This window comes from Engystomops pustulosus, chromosome 2 (genome assembly GCF_040894005.1).
Source record: "Engystomops pustulosus chromosome 2, aEngPut4.maternal, whole genome shotgun sequence".
Lineage (NCBI taxonomy): Eukaryota > Metazoa > Chordata > Amphibia > Anura > Leptodactylidae > Engystomops > Engystomops pustulosus.
In genome coordinates, this window is record NC_092412.1 from 34,787,730 (window position 1) to 34,811,408 (window position 23,679).

The 23,679-nt window shown below is 41.6% G+C and overlaps 1 protein-coding gene and 1 long non-coding RNA gene across 2 annotated transcripts in view; one reads left to right on the forward strand and one right to left on the reverse strand.

The window, feature by feature from the left end:
• Nucleotides 1-23,679, forward strand: part of LOC140117462 (uncharacterized) — a 216,306-nt gene that overhangs the window by 123,312 nt on the left and 69,315 nt on the right. The window lies entirely within an intron of this gene.
• The window catches only part of GUCY1A2 (guanylate cyclase 1 soluble subunit alpha 2), a 117,237-nt gene that overhangs the window by 43,304 nt on the left and 50,254 nt on the right, over nucleotides 1-23,679 (reverse strand). Inside the window, exon 5 of the mRNA XM_072134224.1 lies at nucleotides 8,904-9,389. Within this exon, the coding sequence (XP_071990325.1) occupies nucleotides 8,904-9,389 (486 nt within the window). The remainder of the gene's footprint in view (nucleotides 1-8,903; nucleotides 9,390-23,679) is intronic.

The following is a 23,679-nucleotide window of genomic DNA, read 5'->3' on the forward strand; positions in this document are numbered from 1 at the left end:
TTGGAGCGAGCACTGCTCACCCATCCGATCTCAACAGCAGATGAGCATCCATGCTGCAATATGGGCAGGAATGGGACCTACTCAATATACTCTGTCACGGCCACCCGGTTTGGTCATGGTATGGTGAGAGATGATAACTCACACCACTGTGATCATGCACAATAGATCTCAATAGGAGACATGTGCTAATCTAAATTAATGTGGCCAGCTCACAGTTCTCAAATTCACCCTTAGAAGGTCTTAAAATAGAGTAATTACAACTTCAGATGAAGAACATTCCACAACCTTTGTCTGACGCCAAAACTAGACCAAAATTCAGAAACAAGCATGAAATATTAAATACATCATTACAGCTTGCATAGGGGTGAAGAGGCTCAGTAAGATACTTAGTGATGCTTATTTTACCATCAGTAAGTGTGACCACCTCTATTAAAGTAGAAGATTTGGCAGTTTGGTGGTCTGTAGTATGCAAGTTGTTGGATAATGAGCTTGGAGACAAAATTTCAGCTTTCCATCAATCTGGAAAGGGTTATAGGGCCATTTCAAAAGAATTGGAAGCCAATTATTCTAAAAACAATTGGAAAACATTTTCTACAGTAGGTAATGTTTTCTCAGGACATCCCAGACTAAACACGTATGGCTGCATGAGTAAGTGATGCGTTGAAGGTGAGGCCACCTATACAACATCTAAAGCTTGACCTAAACTGGAACATGCCACAGATCATTGAAGCACAACAGAAAATCTACAACATAATATCTGGAAAATAAAAAAGAATGAAGTCATTGCAATAGCCCAGTCACATACTATATCTCGACCCTATTGAAATCATGTGATGGGACCATCAGGGGGATGAACATAAACAAATGCTACCTCACCTCGGGGAACTGGAATTTATCAAGTGTTGCACATCATGCGTCAGTGCTTGATGTTATCTCCGCCCCCAATGGTGTCCCTGCCTAATGTCAGATCACTCCGAGCCCACACTAAGCCCTAGTACAAACCCCAAACAATCTCCCTACCTCAATGTTTTAAAAAATAGCGGTACAAAAGTCCCAAATTTCTCCAGAACATGTTAGAGTCTTATCAAATCACACAGAAAAACACTTCAAGTTATAGCTTCATACTGTTCATTTATGAAAGGGGTGCTATTTTCTCACAAATATTGGGGCAATAAGTGCACCAGCATATAATGTTGCCACCTCCCCGACACCAACAGTATTTATTAGGAAGCTCTGACCTCCGAATTAATGTGGACGCGGGTTGAGCCGCGCTGCATCGGCAGAGCCATCCTACGCCAGTTCTGGCTGGGCATAGAAGTAGGTCATAGCCTGAATGGGCGCAAGCTATAGCTTGTGGGCAGCCACAGGGCAAGAATGCCCCTCTCCAACAGCCCACTCCACCACCAGCTGTGCTCCAATTCACTCCCCACCACATAAGGAGGGAAATATGCGCCATTCTTGAGTGTGCGCCAGGATTTCAGTGCCTGTAGGCCAGCTCAACCTGCGTAGTCTGAACTGTATTCAGACGCTATTTCATCTGCAGCATTAAAAATACTTTTGGTAATAACATATGGAATGGACTGTAACATCTTTATTGGACTACACAGTGGTTACTTTAATTATCCTTTACACTTGTTGAAACATGTCATACAGGAATACGTTCGGTGCAGAAGTTGTGTCATCAATACGATAAAGGGGTTGAACAAAATGTACATTATATATGGAAAAACCCAATGATATACATGACTTAAACTACTGTGCACCCCCATCACAGCCATGAGGACATGGAGTTCACTGTTGTGCAGCAGTAACCAATCAACCTAATTGGACATTCTGCTTGTTAATGGCCGCTCTTTGGAGAGCGATTACCAGAGCGATCCTGACGTTCTGTTGGAGAAAAAACACATTATACTGCACATTTTAGTGTGAAACTTTAAGAAAATGGAACTCTATACCAATAGCTATTAATTACACCTCACACTGAAGATTTAAGTACAAGATTCAATTACCCAATAGAAGTGACCCATTGTTTTAAGGGAAACAATTTAGAAGCATATCAAGGGGTTCCGTTCCGTGTACAATCTGACAAGAACCTTATCACAAACTATCCCACTAAAGGGATTGTGAACATGTGTATTCTGTCCGGACGTCTGGCAATAAGTGTTCAGTTTTTCTTCAGTGCCCCCACAGGCTAGATTAGGGATTGCACCATGCTGATTAATGGGCACAGAGAGGTCCTTGAGAATGAGAGATGATCTTTGTATCTATTCTGTTCTGAACTGGGGACTGTGCCTGATTAAAGTTAGTTATCCGACTCCTATAGTGACAGGGCACAGCAGTGCCCTAGTTACATTACCCCTATAGTTCACGGGAGAAGACCCAGCGGAACTTGGGACTTATTGTGAAGTGTCCTGCTGGCTCTTACTCCCATTAAAGTGGATGATGGGATGCCCTTGGTAATCCCCTCCAACCACTGACTAGGTAGTGGTTATCATGAACGGAGCATGCAGGCAGTAATTATTGCATGCCCCCCGTCATCCAAGGTAAGCCAGCAGGACACAGGACATCACAGGAAGTCCTGCTGCTGGTAGGTCACATGACTTACAGCTCCTGGAGCATAAAGACATAGATAGATGATGAGAGATATGGCCAATGGCCATAGCTGTACAATACGTGACTGCCTGCCATAGAGACATGTGACTTGTATTAGACTTCTATAACCCCTTTCTTCCCATGACCACCATCCCTCACCTCGTGTCCCACAATCCCATATTCTCTAAATGCTTTGGCAATGCAGATTTGTATCTGGTCCTGGCTGTAAAACTTCTATGAATTGAATTGATAAAATAGATATGAAATATACAGATACAAGATTGATTATATATAGACAGATAGATATGAGAGATTGATATGAGATAAATAGATGAGAAGATAGATAGATAGATAGATAGATAGATAGATAGATAGATAGATAGATGGATCGATAGGTTAATTAATGAGGATGCGTAGATAGTTCAGGGTGATGGGGAACAGGATGAAGCGGATATGGGGTGTGGGGGTTGTTATAGTCCATGGTATCATATATGTCCGAGTTTAGTGTATATCACTAGTCTGTATGGCGGACAGTAACATATTGTGCAGCTATGGACATTGTGGTCTCCTCTTCCCCCAGCATGTACATATACATGTGTGTATAAATCCAAATTTTTATTCTCTTTTTATGTAGTTAATGGGTTAATGTTGGTCTCTAATTTATGGCTCTTTTCAGAAGGGAAAATATTTGATCTCAATGTGAGAATCATGGGAACTGTAATACTTGTGCTCCCGAGAGGGAAATCCTTCTAACTAAACATGGGAATTCAGCTTATCAGGAGAGGATGTGGAATGCTGGATCAAAGATGCCAAATTGTGTCTGATTCCCACATGACTACAGAAAGTAACTGGGGGGAGGGAGAAGCTGCGGCACGTAACATGGCGGCGCTCTACATCACATACCATGGACTTTTATCCCTATTCTCCGGGATACAGTTTCCATTAGAGGAAAATCATAGGGAAGTAATTCAGAAGACACCTCCTGCTTACAACGTTTTGATAAAAAAATATGAGGACAATTTACAAATGAAATTGCTTCTTTCAATTAAAAACACCTAGAGAAATTCTGAAATTCTGGTTAATTGGAGGTTCTGGCTTTTGAAGAGAACCTATCATGAGGATTGAGGCCCATAAACCATCACTAGCAGGTTATGCAAGACAGTGATAGCATCTTTAGAAGTGTTTCGATTCTAGAAGTTTCAGGGTATTCTCGAGAGAAGAGTCATGCTACAATATGTCCTCCTGGATTTATGAAGGTTCTACATCCCAATTCTGGAGGCAGAGTATGAAGGTCGATTATCATATTCTACTTGTCCTATGGGACATTAGTTTAACCAGGGGTCAGGGCAGGGTGACTCTACTGAATATGCTATGTTCAAAGTGCTTCTTCTTCATAATGCTGAATCTCCTACAACAAAGAAGGACATCATTGTGATCATGTCCCTGTCCCGTGTAGCAGGTTGGTGATGGCTTTGGGCCTTAATCTTCACAACAGGTTCCTTTTATCCAGGCTCTGGATATATGATGGTGGATGATCTCTTCTTTAGTGATTATCAATAGTATATGTGTTTGTTACAAGTGCTTGGACAATGTTGTGTTTAGTGTTTGGTGATGTTTTTTCATGTTGACCTGAAAAAGATTCTGATAGTTAAGGGGCTACTTAACTTTCCACACAATTGTGCTTCCCATACAATGGGGCTCATTTACTAAGCGACCGAATCGCTCATTTTCGTCGGGTTTCCCAAAAATTACCGGTTTGCTCCGTTTTGCCCTGGGTTATTGGCGCACGCAATCAGATTGTGTCGCATCGGCGCCGGGTTTCATGCGACGGAAATCGGGGGCTGTGGGCGTCGGAAAACCCAATGGATTCTGAAAAACTGCAGTATTTTTTTTTTTAAATGTGTCGCTTGACACGCACTTACATGCACCAGGATGGTGAACTCCGGCAGACCTCGGCGCAGCGACACCTAGTGGTTATCGGGCGCACGACCTTAGTGAATCCCGGGCAAGCTCCCAATCAAGGTCGGACATCTCGCTGCGGGATCGTGAATGAACCAGGTAAGTAAATAAGCCCCAATATTCTCTATAAAGTTTCAGCACTGCTGATGATGCTGATCCACTGCTTACTTTCCACCAACATAAAGGAGATCACTGAGGCCCCCACCGATCAGCAAGTTAGGCCCTTGCATGTGCAAAAGGCCCAACTTGTTTCATTGAAAAATTCCCTCAAGGAATAAGCATATTGTCACATTTAGGACACAACCCAATTTTTCAAGTCTGCCTGTGTCACAACATGCAGTTACAACTTTGGAACACTTTATCTAAGGCTAAATTCACACGCACGTGTGCCCACCCTACCGTAGCACCCAGGAGAGGAAGAGGGGGTGAGTGCTGCTTACCCCCGCCCTTCTCCATAGAAATACACAGAGCACGACGCCGTATTCCGCCAAAAGGTAGAACATGTCCTATCTTTCTACGGGCTACGGAACAGTACAGTGCCGCACGTGTGCGGCACCGTACCACTCTCGTACTGCGCCGTGCGCCCATTGCGGTGTATGGGGGACGTGTATACGTGGTATATACGTCGGCCGAATATACGTTCCCCATACATTCATGTGATTGCAGCCTTAGAGAGTTTATTTCCAGTCTGTTTTTTCATGACATGTTGTACTTCACTTGTAGTTGACATTTTTTGCACTTTTTTACACAATTATTCTAAACGTGCTCTTCATACAGTTGGTCTAATCCTTAATTTTATGCTTAATTTTTTTATATGTTATTTTATTTTATTAGGACGTTAGGAGGTTTAGAGTTCAAACAGCAATTTTCCAAATTTTTAAGTAAATTTTAGTAAATTCTTATCTTCATTAGGGTTTTCAGATTTCTGTTTATTAGAAACTCCCAACAAATCGCTTCATTTTTAAAACTGCAGCCATCAAACTATTCAGAACAGCCCTTGTTCTGGGCTGCCCTAGTTTTGAACAGCTTGTGAACCCTTTAAAGGAAACCTACCACTTCGGATAGGGCTTATAAGCAGCACAAGCCGTGCATCAGCTCAGGGTGAGCTGATGCCGGCGCTTATCTTCAGTATGTTTTTAAACTGTTTTAAAGCGTTTTAACATTTTATTAATGTTTATGTGCGATCTAGCTTCCCCGCACCGAGGTCCGCTCTCGGTGCACCATGCGCGCGACCACTTCCTATTCAGGCGCACACACGGTTGCGCGCATGGTGCGCCGAGCGCGGTCCTCGGTGTTAAACTGTCCCTTAAAACGCTTTAAAACAGTTTAAAAACATAACGAAGATAAGCGCCGACATCAGCTCACCCTGAGCTGGTGCACGGCACGTGCTGCTTATAAGCCCTATCCAAAGTGGTAGGTTTCATTTAAGCATCTCACAAGAATTAAAACAAAATGGAGGTTGGAATTTGGAATTTTTAAATTTTGACAATAAAATTATTATTTAGTCCCAAAATGTAGACGTTCATGCAGGATAAAATGAGTAAACACTTCTCAAATACTGCTGTGCAGTTACTTACTGAGCACAGAATGGAAGTACGGTAACCATTGAGCTTGAACCACCCAAACAAATTAACCTATTCTGGAAACTACACCACGTAGAGAATTTATTACGTTTTTACAGTGCGGATCGGAAGAGAAGGAGCATTTATTGGCTTTAGGAGGGCAGATTTTCCTGGAACAGATCTCATTTGCTGAGCCCCTAAGATATAAGGACAGTAAAAACCTCCAAAGAGTAGACCGATTTTAAAAACTAGACCCCCACAAGGAATGCAGTAACACAATATTTGGGTACACAATACCCCATTGTTTAACATATTTTAGCTATTTTGGGGGAGGAGGGATGCAAAAAAAAACATTCTGTAATTGATTTTAACCTTTTTTAGCATAGCTAACACGTTACTTATGTTCTATGGGTCAGTACGGTTAAGGTTATATGCCATTTATATAGCTTTTTTATGTTTGATTACAGAATAAAAAATCATTTTGAGAGAAAAATCCCTTGTTTTTTCCATTGCCATCTACTAAGCAGTGTAATGCGTTTATCATTTTGTTGATGAGCTGTTGTAGGGCTGTTTTTTTTGTGGGACCAGTTGTACTTTTTATCGGCGTCATGCAGGGGTAAATGTAACTTTTTGATCACTTTTTACAGTGTTTTTTGTTTGGTTGGATGCACAAAAATCATAATTTGTGTTTTAGTGATGATTTTATGCGTTGTATGGGTTGTTACGGATGTGGCAATATATGTTGTTTGTGTGGTGATTTACATTTTTTTTATTGTGTTTGGGAGTTTAAAACTATATGGGACATTTAGGGGACTTTTATTGTATATTACATTTTTTTTTGTCCCTCTTTAAATTATTATTTGAACAAATTATTATTAATTATTATTATGAACCCAGAAGGCAGTAAGACAAGGCAGCCCTGGGGTCCTTCATTGGACCCAAGGGTTGCCATGGAGATGGTTAGCACCCCCGTAGCCCAGCGTGGGGGTGCCGATCGCTGTGTGAAGAGGTGGGTGACTCCTTTAGGTGCTGCTGTTTGTGCAGAAGCTTGGCTGTCACATACAGCTGGCCTACAGCATGGATCTCTCAGACTATGTTTCAGAACCCGTGCTATCTCCATGATGTTGGGAAAAGTCATGGTGCGCTAAATACAATGTCATGGTGCGGTAAGGGGTTAATGTCAGAGCACTGAAATGTGAAATGTTTAAACTCTTCAATACTTGACAACCTCAGAGAGGATGACCGATGCATGTGAGACTATGTAGTGCTCTTCATCAGGCCTTGTTTAACACAATATCGGAAGAGTTGAATATTGAAACACAAAAGGTCTGAAAATGTCTTTGACCTTTTGTGAAAAAATGTGTAACTCTCGATTTTCTGTTAGACCTTGCCTGATGAAGAGCCCTTGTCATCATTTTTTCAGTAAATCATTAAAAGCCATCAACAATTGAGGGCTTTCAATTTTTATCGTTTCTATCTGAATATTTCAGTAATGACCTCCTTTTCTCATCGAGACAGTTACTAAACCCATTAACCCATGTTCATTTCCTGCACCGAGATCCTTTTGAAAAGCTGAGAAATAAACCACCCACAATCTTATCAAGATCCGGCTTTCAAGTCATAGAAGACAATCGGGTCGGTATAATAAGATGGGTTTCTCACGGTCCTGAACCACTGACATAGACATAATCTTGTTCTCGATGAGATAATAAAGCCTAAAAATCTTGTGAGACCTTCAAATACTTCCTCAAGATTGAGATTAATATAATTTGGGTAATATATATTTCATATAATTCTCACATATTTAATATGTTATTATTTCAGCTCAGTTCGTAAGATACTGGTTGACAAAAGACACACACCCCTTGTCTTAAACTATTTGACCCAAGTGGTCCTTTGTTCTTGAGGTGAAGGAGATCAGCAACATTTTGATTGACTCTTGTCTTCTGCTACAACTTGGAGCCCAAGAGTTATGTAAAGCTTTTCTTCCAGGAGGGGGCACTGTCTCCATTTGGAGAAATCAAGGTTTAATCACCAGAGGCGACAGGGCTTTTATTACTATGAGAACTGTCAATCTGTGGAATAGCCTGCCTCAGGCGCTGGTCACAGCAGGGACAGCAGAGAGCTTCAAGAAGGGTCTAGATGCCTTTTTACACCTAAATTACATTGATGGTTATGTTTGAACTTGATGGACAAGTGTCTTTTTTTCAACCGTATAAACTATGATATTATGATACCACCAACATTTTATTAAAGGGAACCTCTTTTGAGGATAGTGTTAGGGTCACAGTAATGTTTCTTTATATTCTTGGAGATTTAGCTTTCTCTTTGCTTTATTGATGCTTCATTTTTCAGGTACACTATCACAACTCTTGGGTCAGCTGGTGAAGGTATCCTATGATGATGTACTGTCCTACGGAACATGAGTTAATCCAGGTGGGGACATGCAAGCATTACTGTTCTCCACCTGAGGTTATCTGTATACAGTGTTCAAAGATCTTAAAATGTTTAACGCTTTGTCTCCTAGAATACAGAAGGACATCATTGTGATCATGTTACTGTCCTACATAACAGGTTCGTGAAAACTTGTGGGCCTAAATCCTTTTGACAGGTTCCCTTTAAAGTGTATACAGGGGGTAATCTGATGGTCCATATATCCCAAAAGCACCAGTTGTTTTGGGGTTTTCAACCCAAGTAAGGGACAGTTGAACAAGTCCTCTTGGTCTACCACTTGGTCTACTACTTGTCTTTATTTCCACCAAAAGAACCCAACGGAAAAAAAATTCTTACCTTATAGATATCCAGAAATCCACATTGATAATCAAATCTAGTGTAGAGTTCATTCAACATACTAATGACTTGCATTGGAGTACACTGAGCACAGACAGCTGTGAACCCAACAATGTCTGAAAAGAGCATTGTGACATCATCAAACTTTCGAGCCTCCACCGTCTTGCCTTCCCAAAGCTGCTGAGCCACATCTCCTGGAAATATGGAATAGAGAAGATCCACCGTTTTCTTCTTCTCTTCCTCCAGGGCTTGATGAGTTTTTTCCAAAGTAGCTTTCAATTTATCCATACGTTTTTTAAGACCGTCTTGAGCTTTGGCCTGTTCACCAACCAGGATGACATCACGGGTGGCATCATGGATTGGGATATCGGAAAGATGCAGACCTCGTCCCATGAGTTCATCCAGTTTGTCAACTCGAGGAGAACCCAAAAAGAGGATGGAACTGGATTCAGCGACGTGGATCATTTGTCCTTTTATTTCCATGACCTGAAATAAGTAAAAAAAAATCAGTTAGGCTCATAAATCGTAAAAGTGATAATTAATTACAATTCATGTACAAGAAAAAGAATTGTAATGGAATTTATTGCCATTTTATAGGCAGAGAGCCTAGTAAAGACCTCCATTGTCCTAAGTTCCACATACAAAATTGAATATTAAAAATTTACTGTTGTTTTTCTAAGCCAAGACCTTCTACTACTTATTTCTGAAGCTATTCAATTTATAAGAATTAGAGGGGAATGTACTCATAAAAGGGGTTGGCCACTTTACCTCATGTTTTTTGTAATGCATGTATTTGTGTGTGTGTGTGGGGGGGGGGGTATTAGGTAATTACAATATATAGGCGGACTCCTACTTAAGGACACCCGACTTACAGACGTTAAAGATGGACCCCTCTGCCCCTGTGACCTTGACCTCTGGTGAAGCTCTCTTTACTTTAGTCCCAGACTGTAATGATCAGCTGTAAGGTGTCTGTAATTAAGCTTTATTGATAATCCTTGGTCCCATTACAGCGAAAACTTCAATTGTCACTCGGGAAAAAGAAAAATTTTGTCTGGATCTACAATTATAAAATAAATAGTTTCGACTTACATACAAATTCAACTTAAGAACAAACCTATAGAACCTATCTTGTATCTCAGCCAGACATTCCTGTCCATAAAATGGCCGCAGGTGGAGGGTCATGTGATCTATATATGATCATGAACAATCGACCTTCCAGGACCTTAAAGGGAACCTGTCACTAGGACTCCTTTTTTATCCTCCCCCCATGTCCCCCTTGGCACTTGTATGTCCATTCCCAAACCGTTTCTATAAATACTTTGCCTTTTTCAGTAGTGAAGATAACTTCTATCAAAGAATACCTGTGTCTCTTGATGTCCCAAGTTCGAGGAGTTTGTGTACTGAGGAGCGGTTTTATGGGAAACTGTTCCGCCATTAGGAGGTTTAAAAAAATAACCCTCCCATCTGCCTCCTTCCTCCTCTATACGTGATAGCAACCAGCCCGACCCTTCGTTCCACAGCTTGCCAACCGGGGCAGGCAATTCTGGTGCCTGCTTGGCCAGCTTGTTCTTGTGTGCAGAATAAGTGGACTGGTCAGCTGCTCTCCGCTTTGATCTGCGCATGTACTGCAATCCGCTCTGTGTTGCTAGGTACATGCGCAGATCATAGCGGAAACTGGTGGGAGTAAGATGGGACTGCTTTTTTTTAACTAGTTAATGAGGGAGCGGTTTCCCAAGGGTGGGGGAACACTCCTCAGTACACAAACTCCTAGAACTTGGGACGTCAGGAGACACAGGTTTTTCTTTGATATAATTTATCTTTACAATTAAAAAAGGCAAAGAATATATAAAACCAGTTTGGGAATGGGCATACAAGTCCCTATGGGGACATGGGGGGGATAAAGAAGGGATCCGGGTGACAGGTTCCCTTTAATATTATTTTCAGATCACATGACCCTCCATCTGTGGCCATTTTATGGACAGGAATGACCGGCTGATGAGGTAAAAGACAGGAGGCTTCACTTTACATATCAAGAAAGCAGAGCAGAACTATTAATAGATGTATATTGGTAATTACCTAATATCCTGCCCCCAACACTTACACACAGATTCCAAAAACATGAGGTAAAGTGGCCAACCCCTTTAAGCAACCCTTGCAATTGCTTGGCATCTATGAGAGGTCAATACAGTTCAAAGCTATAGCAGAGCAGGTCATTAGGTGGCCTCCCATAGACGTAACTTTGCTTGTGACCCCCGATATGTGAGATGTATTATTGATATTAATGTTCAGTCTCTAACTGATCCACTAGTTATAGTTTTCGGATGTATACTTGGAAACGCATGAATCTGCACAGGTTTAATATGCACACAAAGGTAGATTGCCAGCCAAGGCTACTGGCAGCGTGACTCCATCTTGTAGTTTAGATGCGCTGAAGATTACATTCATTATTTTTATTATATGAGCCACATTACTTTGAAGGCTAAAGCATAAACCACTTGGTTCTGTAGAGAAGAAAATGCTAATAACATACAGCAGAATCTTAAAGATGAAACAGAATGTTTTTCATCCGCGCTATAAAAAGAATAAATTAGACAAACATTCTCCCTATAAAAAGCTGAAGGCCGCAATAATAAACACAACACAATGTTAGCGAGATGCCGGCTAGAGATACCGGCGCCATCAGAGATGGACGGCACCGGCAGCGGTGTCAAGGATGAAAGAGAAAGCATGGCCATTGTGCCGACAGAATCTCATTATAGTGTGGTGGGAACCCGATGAGAAGAAAGAATGTCACCCCCCCAAATAATGGGATAGGCTCCACTAAAAATATCCATACTGTCAGATCCCAGAGTCACATTTTGAGAATTTTTGATTAATCTTCAAATAATTACTTTATGGAGTAAACTTCAAACTTTTGAAATTTGTTGTTTTTAACAAAAGAAAAAGATCAGAAATTGTAAACAAACAGGGGCATGGCCCTGGTGAGAAGGCAGAGAAGGACACCGGGAGCGATAGCAGAGGTGAGTACAGCTTTGTTTTTTTTAAAAAATCCCTCCCTAGCCCGCCGGCAGAATTTAAAGAAAACTCTCAGACAACCCCTTTAAGGGTACCATCCTTAAAAGGGGTTGTCCAGTCAATAAGGATAGGGAATATTTTGCTGATTGGTGGAGGTCCCAGTGGTGAAACCCCACAGATCATGAGATCAGGGTACCCACATTGTATCTCAATGGAATAGAGTGGGTGGTTGGAGATGCACATTGCTCTCCATTCACTGTCTATGGAACATGTATGACCAGATGCCCTGTTCATTTGGAGTACAATGGACTCCCATTCTTGTGATCCATGGGGTCCCCACCAATCAACAAGTTATCCCCTATCCCAATTTTTCACTTGAGCGTCAGAGAGACAAATATTTTATTTTTCTGTTAAATTAGAGTTAGTTTAACTCTATTGACTAAAATGTAATAAAGTGTATTTCCAGGAATAAAAGGAATTAAAGGGGTTGGCTACTCTTTTACATATGTTTCCTATCGGCTTTTACTGTCTTTTGGATAATCCCTGTATGTGCATCAAGTCTTTCAGCAGTCCTGCTACTTACTTTTGTACTGTGTGCAGACTCTCTGTAATTCTTTGTTTACATATTAGAGCTCTGCTGAATAGGAGGAACTTTAGCAGGAGGTTGAGACATATCTACATATAGAGCCTTATCGGAATTTAGAATATTGCTATTCTACCATACATAGATTACTAGAAGTGATGAATCATTGCATTCTCTTTCTTCTAACATTCAACAGATGACTCTGCAGTCTATGCAGCAAAGCTGACAAGTGAATGAAAACTGAATATGTTTTGCCTTAAACGCCTACAAGGCGTCTCTGTAAGGAGAACTCTTACTCCCCAACCCTAGTCAAAGCCTCTCACCCGGCCAAACCAGTTCCCTACGCTGTACTGAAGAGATGTAACCAGGTCGAAACAGCGCTGTCTATAGTTGTGAACCTATTCCATCTGGAATAGATATACTGGTTTGGTTTTAATCCTGCATCATTTATAATAAGTCATGCTTGATGTCAATGGAGCCTCCTTACAATGTAGCTAAAATGGCCATGGTTTTCCTAATCCCATCCTGGAAAACTTATGTTAATATTTTCCCAGAGTCCCTCAGTGGAGCGTCAAAGGCTATAAGTCTCCACACACCTACATGGTGGCCTTAATTGGCAAAGTCTCCATAAGGAGAACTCTTTCTTCCCAACCCTAGTCAAAAGCATCTCACTCAACCAAACCAGTTCCCTGCACTGTACTGAAGAGACCCAACCAGGGAGAAACAGCACTGTCTACATTTGGGAATCTGTTCCTTCTAGAATAGATATACTGGTTTGGTTTTAATCCTGCATCATGTCATAAGGCTTCCTGAAGGTCATGCTTGATGTCAAGGGAGCTGCCTTACAAAATTACTAAAAGAGGCGTGGTTTTCCTTATCCTATCCTGGAAAACCTATTTGCATATTTTCCCACAATCCTCAATCCACAATTATTGGATCCTCAATGGCTATAAGTCTCCACATATGGCTATAAGTCTCCACATATGGCTATAAGGCCTTAATGGCTATTAGGCCTTAATCTCCAATAGGTTCCCCACCCTATATTTTCCCTAGCATTTTATAGAAGTCTATCTACCAGATTAATCCTACAGAAACTGCCACAAAAGAGTTTATGATGTTGATATGTAAAAATCTACATAAATATAAAAAACACCAAATAATAACCGATGATCTGTCCCCGTTAAGTGATATTTACCTTTTCCTATAAAGCTATGAGCCCCATGTATATGGAATACAAAGAGTGGAAATCAAATGTAACTCCAGAGGAATTTGGATTCAGCTGCTGGGTCTGCAAGCAAAGTAACCTGAACGTCTCGCTGAAGCAGTCACCGGATATGACCCCATTGTATCAACACCTCAAACCTTCGGCCTGTGACAACGCTTAATGTCTGGCATCATCTCAGAGATTAATGTCTGCACAATGTCTGGGCATGACAACCTATCATTACACTAGGACAAACACAAGAAATAATTGAATAAGAAAGGTGTGTCGGGTCATGAATACAAACTTGGGAGACTCGACTTTACAGATAATTATGGCTTACCACGAAGAGCAGCCTGGACACCGCTCATACCTATGTTTAACCGAGTCTCCGCCATGACATACGTGCTTGTCTGCTCCCGTCATCTCAGAGCCTGGATACAGCAATCAATTTCCATTACATGGCAGGAATAGACTGGTAATCAATAGGAGCAGATTATTGCTTTAATATCACCATTGTGGAGAGTATGGATGGATTTTCTGTACTACGTGCGCTACAACACTGTCAGTACAGATGAGTAGATACCCAGAGACAAATCTAAAGGCAAGGTCACATATTGGATATTAAAAGGGTTTTAACATTAATGACAATTATTCCCTATCCACAGGATATAGAGGTTAAATGTCTGATCAAGGGGTTGGGAGGGTCCAACTGCTGGAACCACTCATGAAAGTCTTCCTAATCGGACCTTTGGGATTGTCTTGTCCTGTAAGCCATCATACAAGTCCTATACATATCAACTGAGCAGTGGGCGAGTTTGTCATTTGTTTCATTGATTTCTGTGAGACTTCCAGAATAAAAAGACTTACAGTACGAGCTGACTAGTGTAAGTAGTAATGGTTCCCTATACTGCCAATCTTGGGGGGCTCTACATGATCTCTGTCCTGTACCTTTATCTTCTGTCCCTTTAGATTAAAGGGATTAGCCACTTATACTTTATTTTAACAGGGTAACCATGTTCTACTTAAAGTTTGCCGGGAGCCACAGGTCACGTGAACCCGGGGCAGCAGGATTCGGGATTGCCGGCAGAAGGGGGGGGGGGGGCTGTGCAGTCATTCCTGTCTGCACCACTCCCTCCCTCCACTGGATATCCAGCCGGATATGTGATGTCACAAGAAGTACTAAGTAATACTACCCAAGGGCCACATGGCCCACGGCTCCGCCAAACTTTAACAGGGTAAGTATATGGGAGACCCTATTAGGGTCTTATGCTTACTCTGTTAAACTTTAATATTAGTCACTGAACCCTAATGATAAGATCCATGTAATATAGACAATTGGAGCATTTATTTTGATATCCCATAAATAGATATCCTTAAAGGAATCATTCACAAGACGCGTGCCTCAAAATAAATGAGGTGTATGGCGATGGCGGTTGGAGCACCCAATTATAATACCATAAAACTGACGCAGGATCATGAAATGTCCCCTCTAATGATGTAATAGGTGGCAACCGAATCAGAACTTTTTTTCTAGCCACCATAATTTTCAGTGCTGTTAGTTTTGAAATATTAGACTCTCCAATGTCAAGTCTACTCCAGCTTAGGACTGCTCATGTGACAGGAGCAAGATAGTTTATGCAAAACTTACTGGACCAACTGCTTGTCCAACTGTGACAATTGGATTTTAAAGGAGGAACCTTGAAGAATCTATTAAAGGTAGATCTGATGGTAGATTCCCCCTGCCTGCCTCTGCCCTACTCTGTAATTTAATAATCCTGGAACCTAATCCTAACTTGTTAAAAATGTTATTTTAGTAAATATGTAAATTAACTGCAGAGGCTACTGGGGCGTGGAGTATCCTTAGCTCCCAGTACTCGGCCAGGCTAGTACACGCCCCAGTAGCCTCTGCAGTTAATTTACATATTACTAAAATAAAGTTTTTTACTAATTAGGTTCCAGGATTATTAAATTACAGATTAGAGCAGTGGCAAGAAGGAGGAATCTACCATCAAATCTACTTCTGAGAGTAGAATCCTTATGGTAGGTTTCCTTTAAAAATTTTGTGTTGTCATGGGAACAAGGATTATTAAAAAAAAAAATAATTACAGACAGATTACAGCTGATCATTGCAGTCTGGGACTATAGTAACATCCAGAGAGCTTCACCAGAGGTCACAGTGGGCAGAGGGGTCCGTCTGTCACTAGAGGTCGTCTTTAATCAGGTGACCTTAAGCAGGAAACCGCCCGTACTAACAGGGCTTATTCACTTGATTTCATGAATCATGGAATTTCATGGACCGACCACAGTGCCAAAGATGAGACTCCAAGCATCAAAGTGATATATGATACAATGGGGCTCATTGACCTTAGGCTTTTCGCTCTTCTTTTTTCTTATATTTATGACAAAATGTGCAACTTTTCCACTAACGTGCAAGAATTTTTCAGTGTAACGCCTGATATATCTTTAAAATCCAGATGTAGATGCAATAAAAAAGTCCCAGTTTTGGCACAAATCAGTGTAAGATGGCGCAAATTTGAGCGTAAATAAACTCCAGTTCGGAGCAGGTGTTGGCAAAGGAAGCAGAAGAGGGTAGTAAGAGGGTAACAGAAGAATCAATGACCTTTTCTGCAAGTTTTTTGAAGAAAGTTGCAAAAAACCAACAGACATAAATGCCAGATATATCACCCTCTAAGATAAATGTAACAAGTTTAGCAAAAATAGACTGCCACGTATGTCCAGACTAAAAATAAATAACCCCCAATAAGACACTTTTTCCCCAAGGAAAAACAGTGGCAAACTGTAATCATGGTAAGGGACTCCTTTTATTATATATAACTATGATGTTCGTAGTCTCATCCTTGACATTGGGGCTCATTTACTAAGGGTCCGTCGGAAGCACTTTTGTCGGGTATCCCAAATATTTCCATTTTGTGCCAAATTGGCCCGGGTTTTTTGGCGCACGCGATCGGATTTTGGCGCATCTGCACCGGCTTGCACGTGACAGAAATCAGGGGGCGTGGCCGTGGGACAACCCAACGGATTCGGACAAACCACGGAATTTAAAAAAAGGTTTTGTGTCGTAAGATCAAGCACTCACATACACCAGGAAAAAGAAGGTGAACTCCGGTGGACCACAGCGCAACAGCACCTCAGGAAGGAACTTGGACGCACGATCTTAGTGAATCACAACGGACCCAAATCCACGTCGGACAACGCACCGAGGGATCACGACGGGACCAGGTAAGTAAATCTGCCCCATTGTGGTCAATCAGTGAAATCCGTCGCCGTCTGAAAACAGCCGAGATTTAAATGAATTATATGGGTAAAATGAGCGAAGAGAAATCGAGGTTGCAACAATTTGGAAATAAGGTTGTGAGTCCCCCATAGCCGGTCCAGATTGAGACCAGTAGGGTGTCCCAAGGGCATCAGAGTCTGGCTTGATTTTCCCTTCCCCCAAGAGAAGTAGAGCTCTGACTTTCTAATAAGAAATTAATCGGAACAGAAATTTCTACATAGAGATGACACAATGATTAAAGAAGAAAATGAGAAAATCCTTCTAAATTCCCGGAGACGTGTCATTCCCGATCACTGCTGATTAGATAAGCCCGGCTCACCCGTGACTGTATACAGTAGCTCAGTCCCTCAGGTGGGTACAGTATACGGAGACTGCAGGGCCTGACAGTTCACACAAATAAAAGGGATGGGGATGATTTATGGTGTAGACCGGAGAGAAAACATTTGTACCATATCAAGGTCTAATGCATTTTCTTAGACTCTACTTCTGCTCGTATTAAACCGTCTTTATAAATCAAATGTGCGGAGATTCATTCATCTCGGCCGTTTTTTAAAATCCTATTGAATTGTAAATGCGCGTTGCCAAGAAATGGATTTTCCTTGGGATTTACTGGAAGTCACAAGAGAGTAGCACATTCTCATTTCAATTCATCCTCATCCAAGATATTTCTAGAGCAAACATCCAACATCATCTGAAACGGCAGCAAGAAAACTGAAGCAGAAAATACCATGAATTTAAAATCCTGATGTTTTGTTATTTGGAATAAGGGTCTTCCATGTCCCTTTACCCGCCTATATGCCAGTTTTTGGATCAGGTTCACTTTCCACACATGGGTAATCCTTATATAATGGGAGGTGGAATTCATTGACCACGTATGGCCATTACAAATCGGACCGATCATAAAGCAAATAATCCTGCTCTAGTGGATGTGCTGATGTTCAGATGGGGAGAGTACATCAGTTTTCTGGCAAACAAGCCTCACAATAGTTACATTTTCTTGTCTGCCGCCAGAAATTGCAATTAGTTTCTCCGTTATGCCACCTTCACAACAAGGATTCATGAAGAGGCCCGTGCTGGACATGCCTTCACACTATCCTTATATCACAATTCTGGGCCTGGCATAGAACTGTCAAGCCGCACAAGGCCAGCCGTTGGATTTATTAGGGGCCGAAGCCTCCTGAAATATCTGCCCCCTGGCAGAGGAAGGGTGGGAGTTTATATCATGTACTGGTGCATATTGAAAAATATCCTAAATAAAGGTCAATGATGTCAGAAGACCCTGTATTGGTACATCACACGTCTGATGCTGGTGTATGGAGAGGGTTAACGGGCTCCATACGTATTGCAACAAACCCTCACTGGCAACAACATAAGTGTCAACCCTTCAATCACCTCCGGCATAGATGCTAGCACTAATAAAAAGCCGGAGCTTATGGGTGTCGCCATGTTGGCTTAGATCATCACTCCCACGTGACGTCATTGGGGTGTTGCGATCTATTACCATGACCTGTCTCATTTTAGCCTATCTATTACAATGTAAAATTTGCATATTGTAGTATATGATGTGAAAAATCCTCATATAGTGCCATACTGTAGTATGGCAGTATATGGTAGGATCAATCAGACTTCGGTTTAAAGTACTCTAGAGGATCTGAAAAATAGTAAAAAAAAAATAAAAATTACAAAAACATAAAAATTCTAATCATCCTCCTTTCCTTAAAACTGTTAAAAAAAAGCAAAAATCATAAACCTGCGTGCAAAGCGTTAAAATACCACCTTTTCGCCATATTGCAACATATGAAAAATGAAATTAAAAATGATCAAAAGCTTGTACAATCCTCAAAATGGTAGCATTGATGATATCATCTCATCTGGCAAAAAATGTATCCACCCACAGCTCCGTACACTGAAGTATGAAAAAGTTATTAGCGCCAGAAAATGGCAAAATGAAGAATTTTTTGTGCAAGAGGTTTTAAGTTTTGTAAATGTATGAAAACATTATGAAACCTATATAAATTTGGTATCCCCGTGATCATACCGACCCAAGGCATCAATAAGACATGTCATTTGTAGCGAACAGTAAAAGCCGTAAAAGTCAAGCCCACAAGAATACAGCGCAAATTCGTTTTTTCACCAATTTCACTGCAGTTGGAAATTTTTTTTCCCGCTTCCCAGTACATGGCATGGAATATTAGCAGAGATCGATGGATGAAGCAGCATTCCAAAGAAAATAAAGTGAAAACTTTTTATTCCAACATAGATGCGACGTTTCGTATTTTCTATAAAGACATTTTCAAGTCTTTATAGAAAAGACGAAACGTCGCATCCGCGGTGGAATAAAAAGTTTTCACTTTATTTTCTTTGGAGTGCTGCTCCATCCATCGATCTCTGCTAGTACTGGTGGGGTTTGTCGGACCCCTGACGAAGACCTGCACCCTACTGCCTTCACACGGTGCCGCTCCACCATCTTTTCTCTTTACTGGCATGGAATATTAAAGGAAACCTACCACTTGTAGTGGCAGGTTTCTGATGGAAATACCGGGCACCAGCTCAGGGTGAGCTGGTGCCGGAGCTTATTTTCGTTAGTGTTTTAAACCGCGGTATCGCGGTTTAAAACACTTTTTAAACATTATAGCCGGCGCAGGCAGGTACGTGCTCGGCTCTCCTTCCCTTCCTATGTAGCCGCGCGCATGGTAAGCGCCGAGCGCGTACCTCCCTGCGCCGGCTATAAAGTTTAAAAGGTGTTTTAAACCGCGATACCGCAGTTTAAAACACTAACGAAAATAAGCTCCGGCACCAGCTCACCCTGAGCTGGTGCCCGGTATTTCCATCAGAAACCTGCCACTACAAGTGGTAGGTTTCCTTTAAATACCATCACTAGGAAGTGCAATTTGTTACACAGAAAACAAGCCCATACACAGCTCTGTACATGGAAAAAATCAGAGACCGTCTACATAAAATAAAATGGAAGGTGTGCATTGACTCATCGAAGAATGGAAAAGATTTTTTTTATCACCAGGATGATATATTTTTTGTACTACACGAGAAGGACTTGTGTCATTTGCACATAAAAGGATAAGGATATTGGTTGGGTATGAAATGTCCTTTCTACAATTCCCACTTTTATGTGACATCTCACCCAATTACCTATAAAAAAAAATCTCCTCCATAGTCATGTGAAAATGAGCTGAGAAGAGTCATGTTTCACACATAAGAGGGAATTCGACATTGTGTTGTATTGTATTCTATTTTGAAAAACTGAGAACTGTCAATCTGTGGAATAGCCTGCCTCAGGCGCTGGTCACAGCAGAGTCAGGAGAGAGCTTCAAGAAGGGTCTAAATGTCTTTTTACACCTAAATAACAATGACAGTTATGTTATATAGAATTGTTTCCCCTAAATCCCTTCCTCATCCAATCCCTTCCCTTCCTTGGTTGAACTTGATGGACATGTGTCTTTTTTCAACTGTATAAACTATGATACTATTAAAAAGAAGTTGAAAAAAAGGGAATTCTAGAAAGGACATAGCCTACCAGGGAGGGCTAACATTTTAATGGGGTAAAATCTGCTGACATAGTCCCTCTAAGGCTAATACTAAAGGGGTGTAGCTTTTGGAAGAGTGGGGGGTACTGATGATGATCATACTTTTTGGCCCCCATAGAATTCTATTGCGTACGTTCATGGTGTGGTGAAGCACAGCACACGAGGCGGCCTAGCAAATTATAGAGCCGGTCCTATTCCTGCCAAGATTTGCGGTGCGGCTGCTCATTTTCTGAAGACATTTGGAGGGGAGCAGTGTCTCCTCCGAAGATATAAGGTGCAAAGTTGGCCTTAGGCTACCTGCAGGCCACGTGTGATGCCCACAGACTGGCCAAGCCAAGACCTTCTCGATGATTTTCTGCTTGGGCAGTTGGCTCATACCCAGGATGATGGAGACCACTCTGGAGACCACTTCCCCAAAAAATAATAAACAAAAATAGACAAGAGAAAAATCTGAGCCATACGTATTACAGTAGATCTCTGTAGAAATCTATGGACGTCATAACACAAATGCGGAAAATTTGAAAGATATCCAGAACTGAAATATACTACAAGCCTAAATTTTATCCCGGAGAGAGGAGATAATCTAGCGGAATCTCATTGTAGCAACAAAAATAATCCCGGTGATTATGGATTCTACAGCCTCTATGATACACACGGCACAACCCGCCTGACATTGAGGTTTATATTTCCCAAAATTTTATTTGCAGACGCCATCGGCAAATATTTACCTGAATATTTAGAAAGGTCAGAGCCAGAACGATGACATTTCAAAAGCTTTTTTTTGCCCTGGTTCTCCTGCCAATTATGATAATGACGAGCGGCTCAACACAAGTTTAATAATAAATGGAGCAGAGATTCTCAATATGTTCTACAGCTCCGTCCTCAGTATAATATCATTTAGGAGATGTCCTAACAATGTAATTGTCTACGCTCTATATGAATTCTAACTACGCTCTACAGGACATTTGCACAAATCCGGGAAGGGGAATATTCAATTAGAAGAATTTGTAGATTTTAATACAATAGATGTCACGCACGTTCATTTTTCCGAGTCCAGTCCACCATCATTACCGAGACCTGGACAACTTCCAGTGGCTAACAAATAGCAGGTTCTGCCCAGTGATGGATACTGGATGTCACTTATGTTTAATGGATGCACTTAACCCTAAGGATGCAGGCAAGCACAGCCGAAATCCACAAGATGGTGATGAAGGTTTTGGCTTAAAAAAATTAAAGGGATGTTCCAGCATCTGAAAGAAAATTTTCCGACCCCCGGGGCTTTTGATCTCCATCAGAGAGCGAACAAGGGATGACAACAAGTCCATCATTCACATGACTCAATCAGTAGCCTCAATGGTCATAAGGGCATTGATGCACATGTAAACATTGAGGTCAGTGATTGGCTTAGTGGTCATGTGAATGGGAGCTGTGATATCACCACTTCTTCATTATCTGTAATAGAAATTCATCTAGTAGGAGGATGACTATTTTTTCATCATATATGTCATTGCGCCTCTTGTCAAAAGCCCCATATGGTACCACGATTTATGTCACATGTCAAATACACTATCACTCACATACCATAACGTGTAACTTGTCCGATGCCACATAGTGTACAGTACTATTGTCAGATGATGGCACATATAGTACTGCACCTCCTCTCAGATGCCTCATACAATGTCACCCTCTTCTTAGATGCCCCATACTGTACTGTAAGATGCCTCATATCATTTCACCCTCTTCTCAGATGCCCCATACTGTACTGTAAGATGCCTCCTGTGGTGTCACCCTCTTCTCAGAGGCCCCATACAGTCCTACACTCTTCTCAGATGCCCCATACAGTCCTACACTCTTCTCAGATGCCCCATACAGTCCTACACTCTTCTCAGATGAGCCATACAGTCCTACACTCTTCTCAGATGAGCCATACAGTCCTACACTCTTCTCAGATGCCCCATACAGTCCTACACTTTTCTCAGATGCCCCATACAGTCCTACACTCTTCTCAGATGCCCCATACAGTCCTACACTCTTCTCAGATGAGCCATACAGTCCTACACTCTTCTCAGATGAGCCATACAGTCCTACACTCTTCTCAGATGCGCCATACAGTCCTACACTCTTCTCAGATGAGCCATACAGTCCTACACTCTTCGCAGATGCACCATACAGTAATATACTCTTGTTAGATACCCCTTATAGTTTTGCACCTCTTGTTAGATGCCACATACAGTACTAAAGTATCACGTCTCTTGCCAGAATCCACATACTTTACCGCACCTTGTCATATAGATCCAATTCCGATGCTTCTCTTTATGACCCCTGGTGACTCCAAAGGTGAAACTAAAATCCCACTGGCCAAAAATCAAAATTTACAACACAGAACCTCACCTACATTATAACATAATACCGGTGTCTCATTAAGTGGCATAAGAACTACTAGACCCTTACATTTGCAAGGTCCAAAGTGCAACCTCTGCAAACCCTACAGCTAATACCTTGGAAGACCTAAATCTACAACACATGAAGAATTCACAGAATTTTGTAGAGACACTATAAAAAGTCTTTAGAATCTTGAAGACCCTAAAAAGTCTGGCTCCGCCCAACTGACAGTAATATATTGACATTGCTCGTGAACAGTGGGGGTCAGAGCAATCGTTTCAACCAAGAATCAGTGGGACAATTAGATTAGGTCATGGTGGTGGAAGGTGCTCAACAGACACTATTGGGGTCATTTACTAAGGGCCCAAATCACGTTTTTACGGTGGGTTACCCGAATTTTTCCATTTTGCGCTGATTTTTCCAGAATTGGCCCGGGATTTTGGGGCACACGATCAGATTGTGGCGCATCGGCGCCGGTGTGCACGCGACAGAAATCGTGGGGCGTGGCCGTACAAAAACCCGACGGATTTGGAAAAACCGCCACATTTAAAAAAAAAATGATGAATTTCAGAGCAGTAGTGACACCTGTTGGACATCGGGGAACTGCCTTAGTGAATCCGGGCAGAACCCGAATCCCTCGCAGAGAACGCACCGCTGGATCGCGAATGGAAAGTAAATCTGCCCCTGTAATTTACAGGTCAACCAGTCCTAAGGGCATCCGTAAAATTTTGATTCATGGGATCCATAACTGCGTT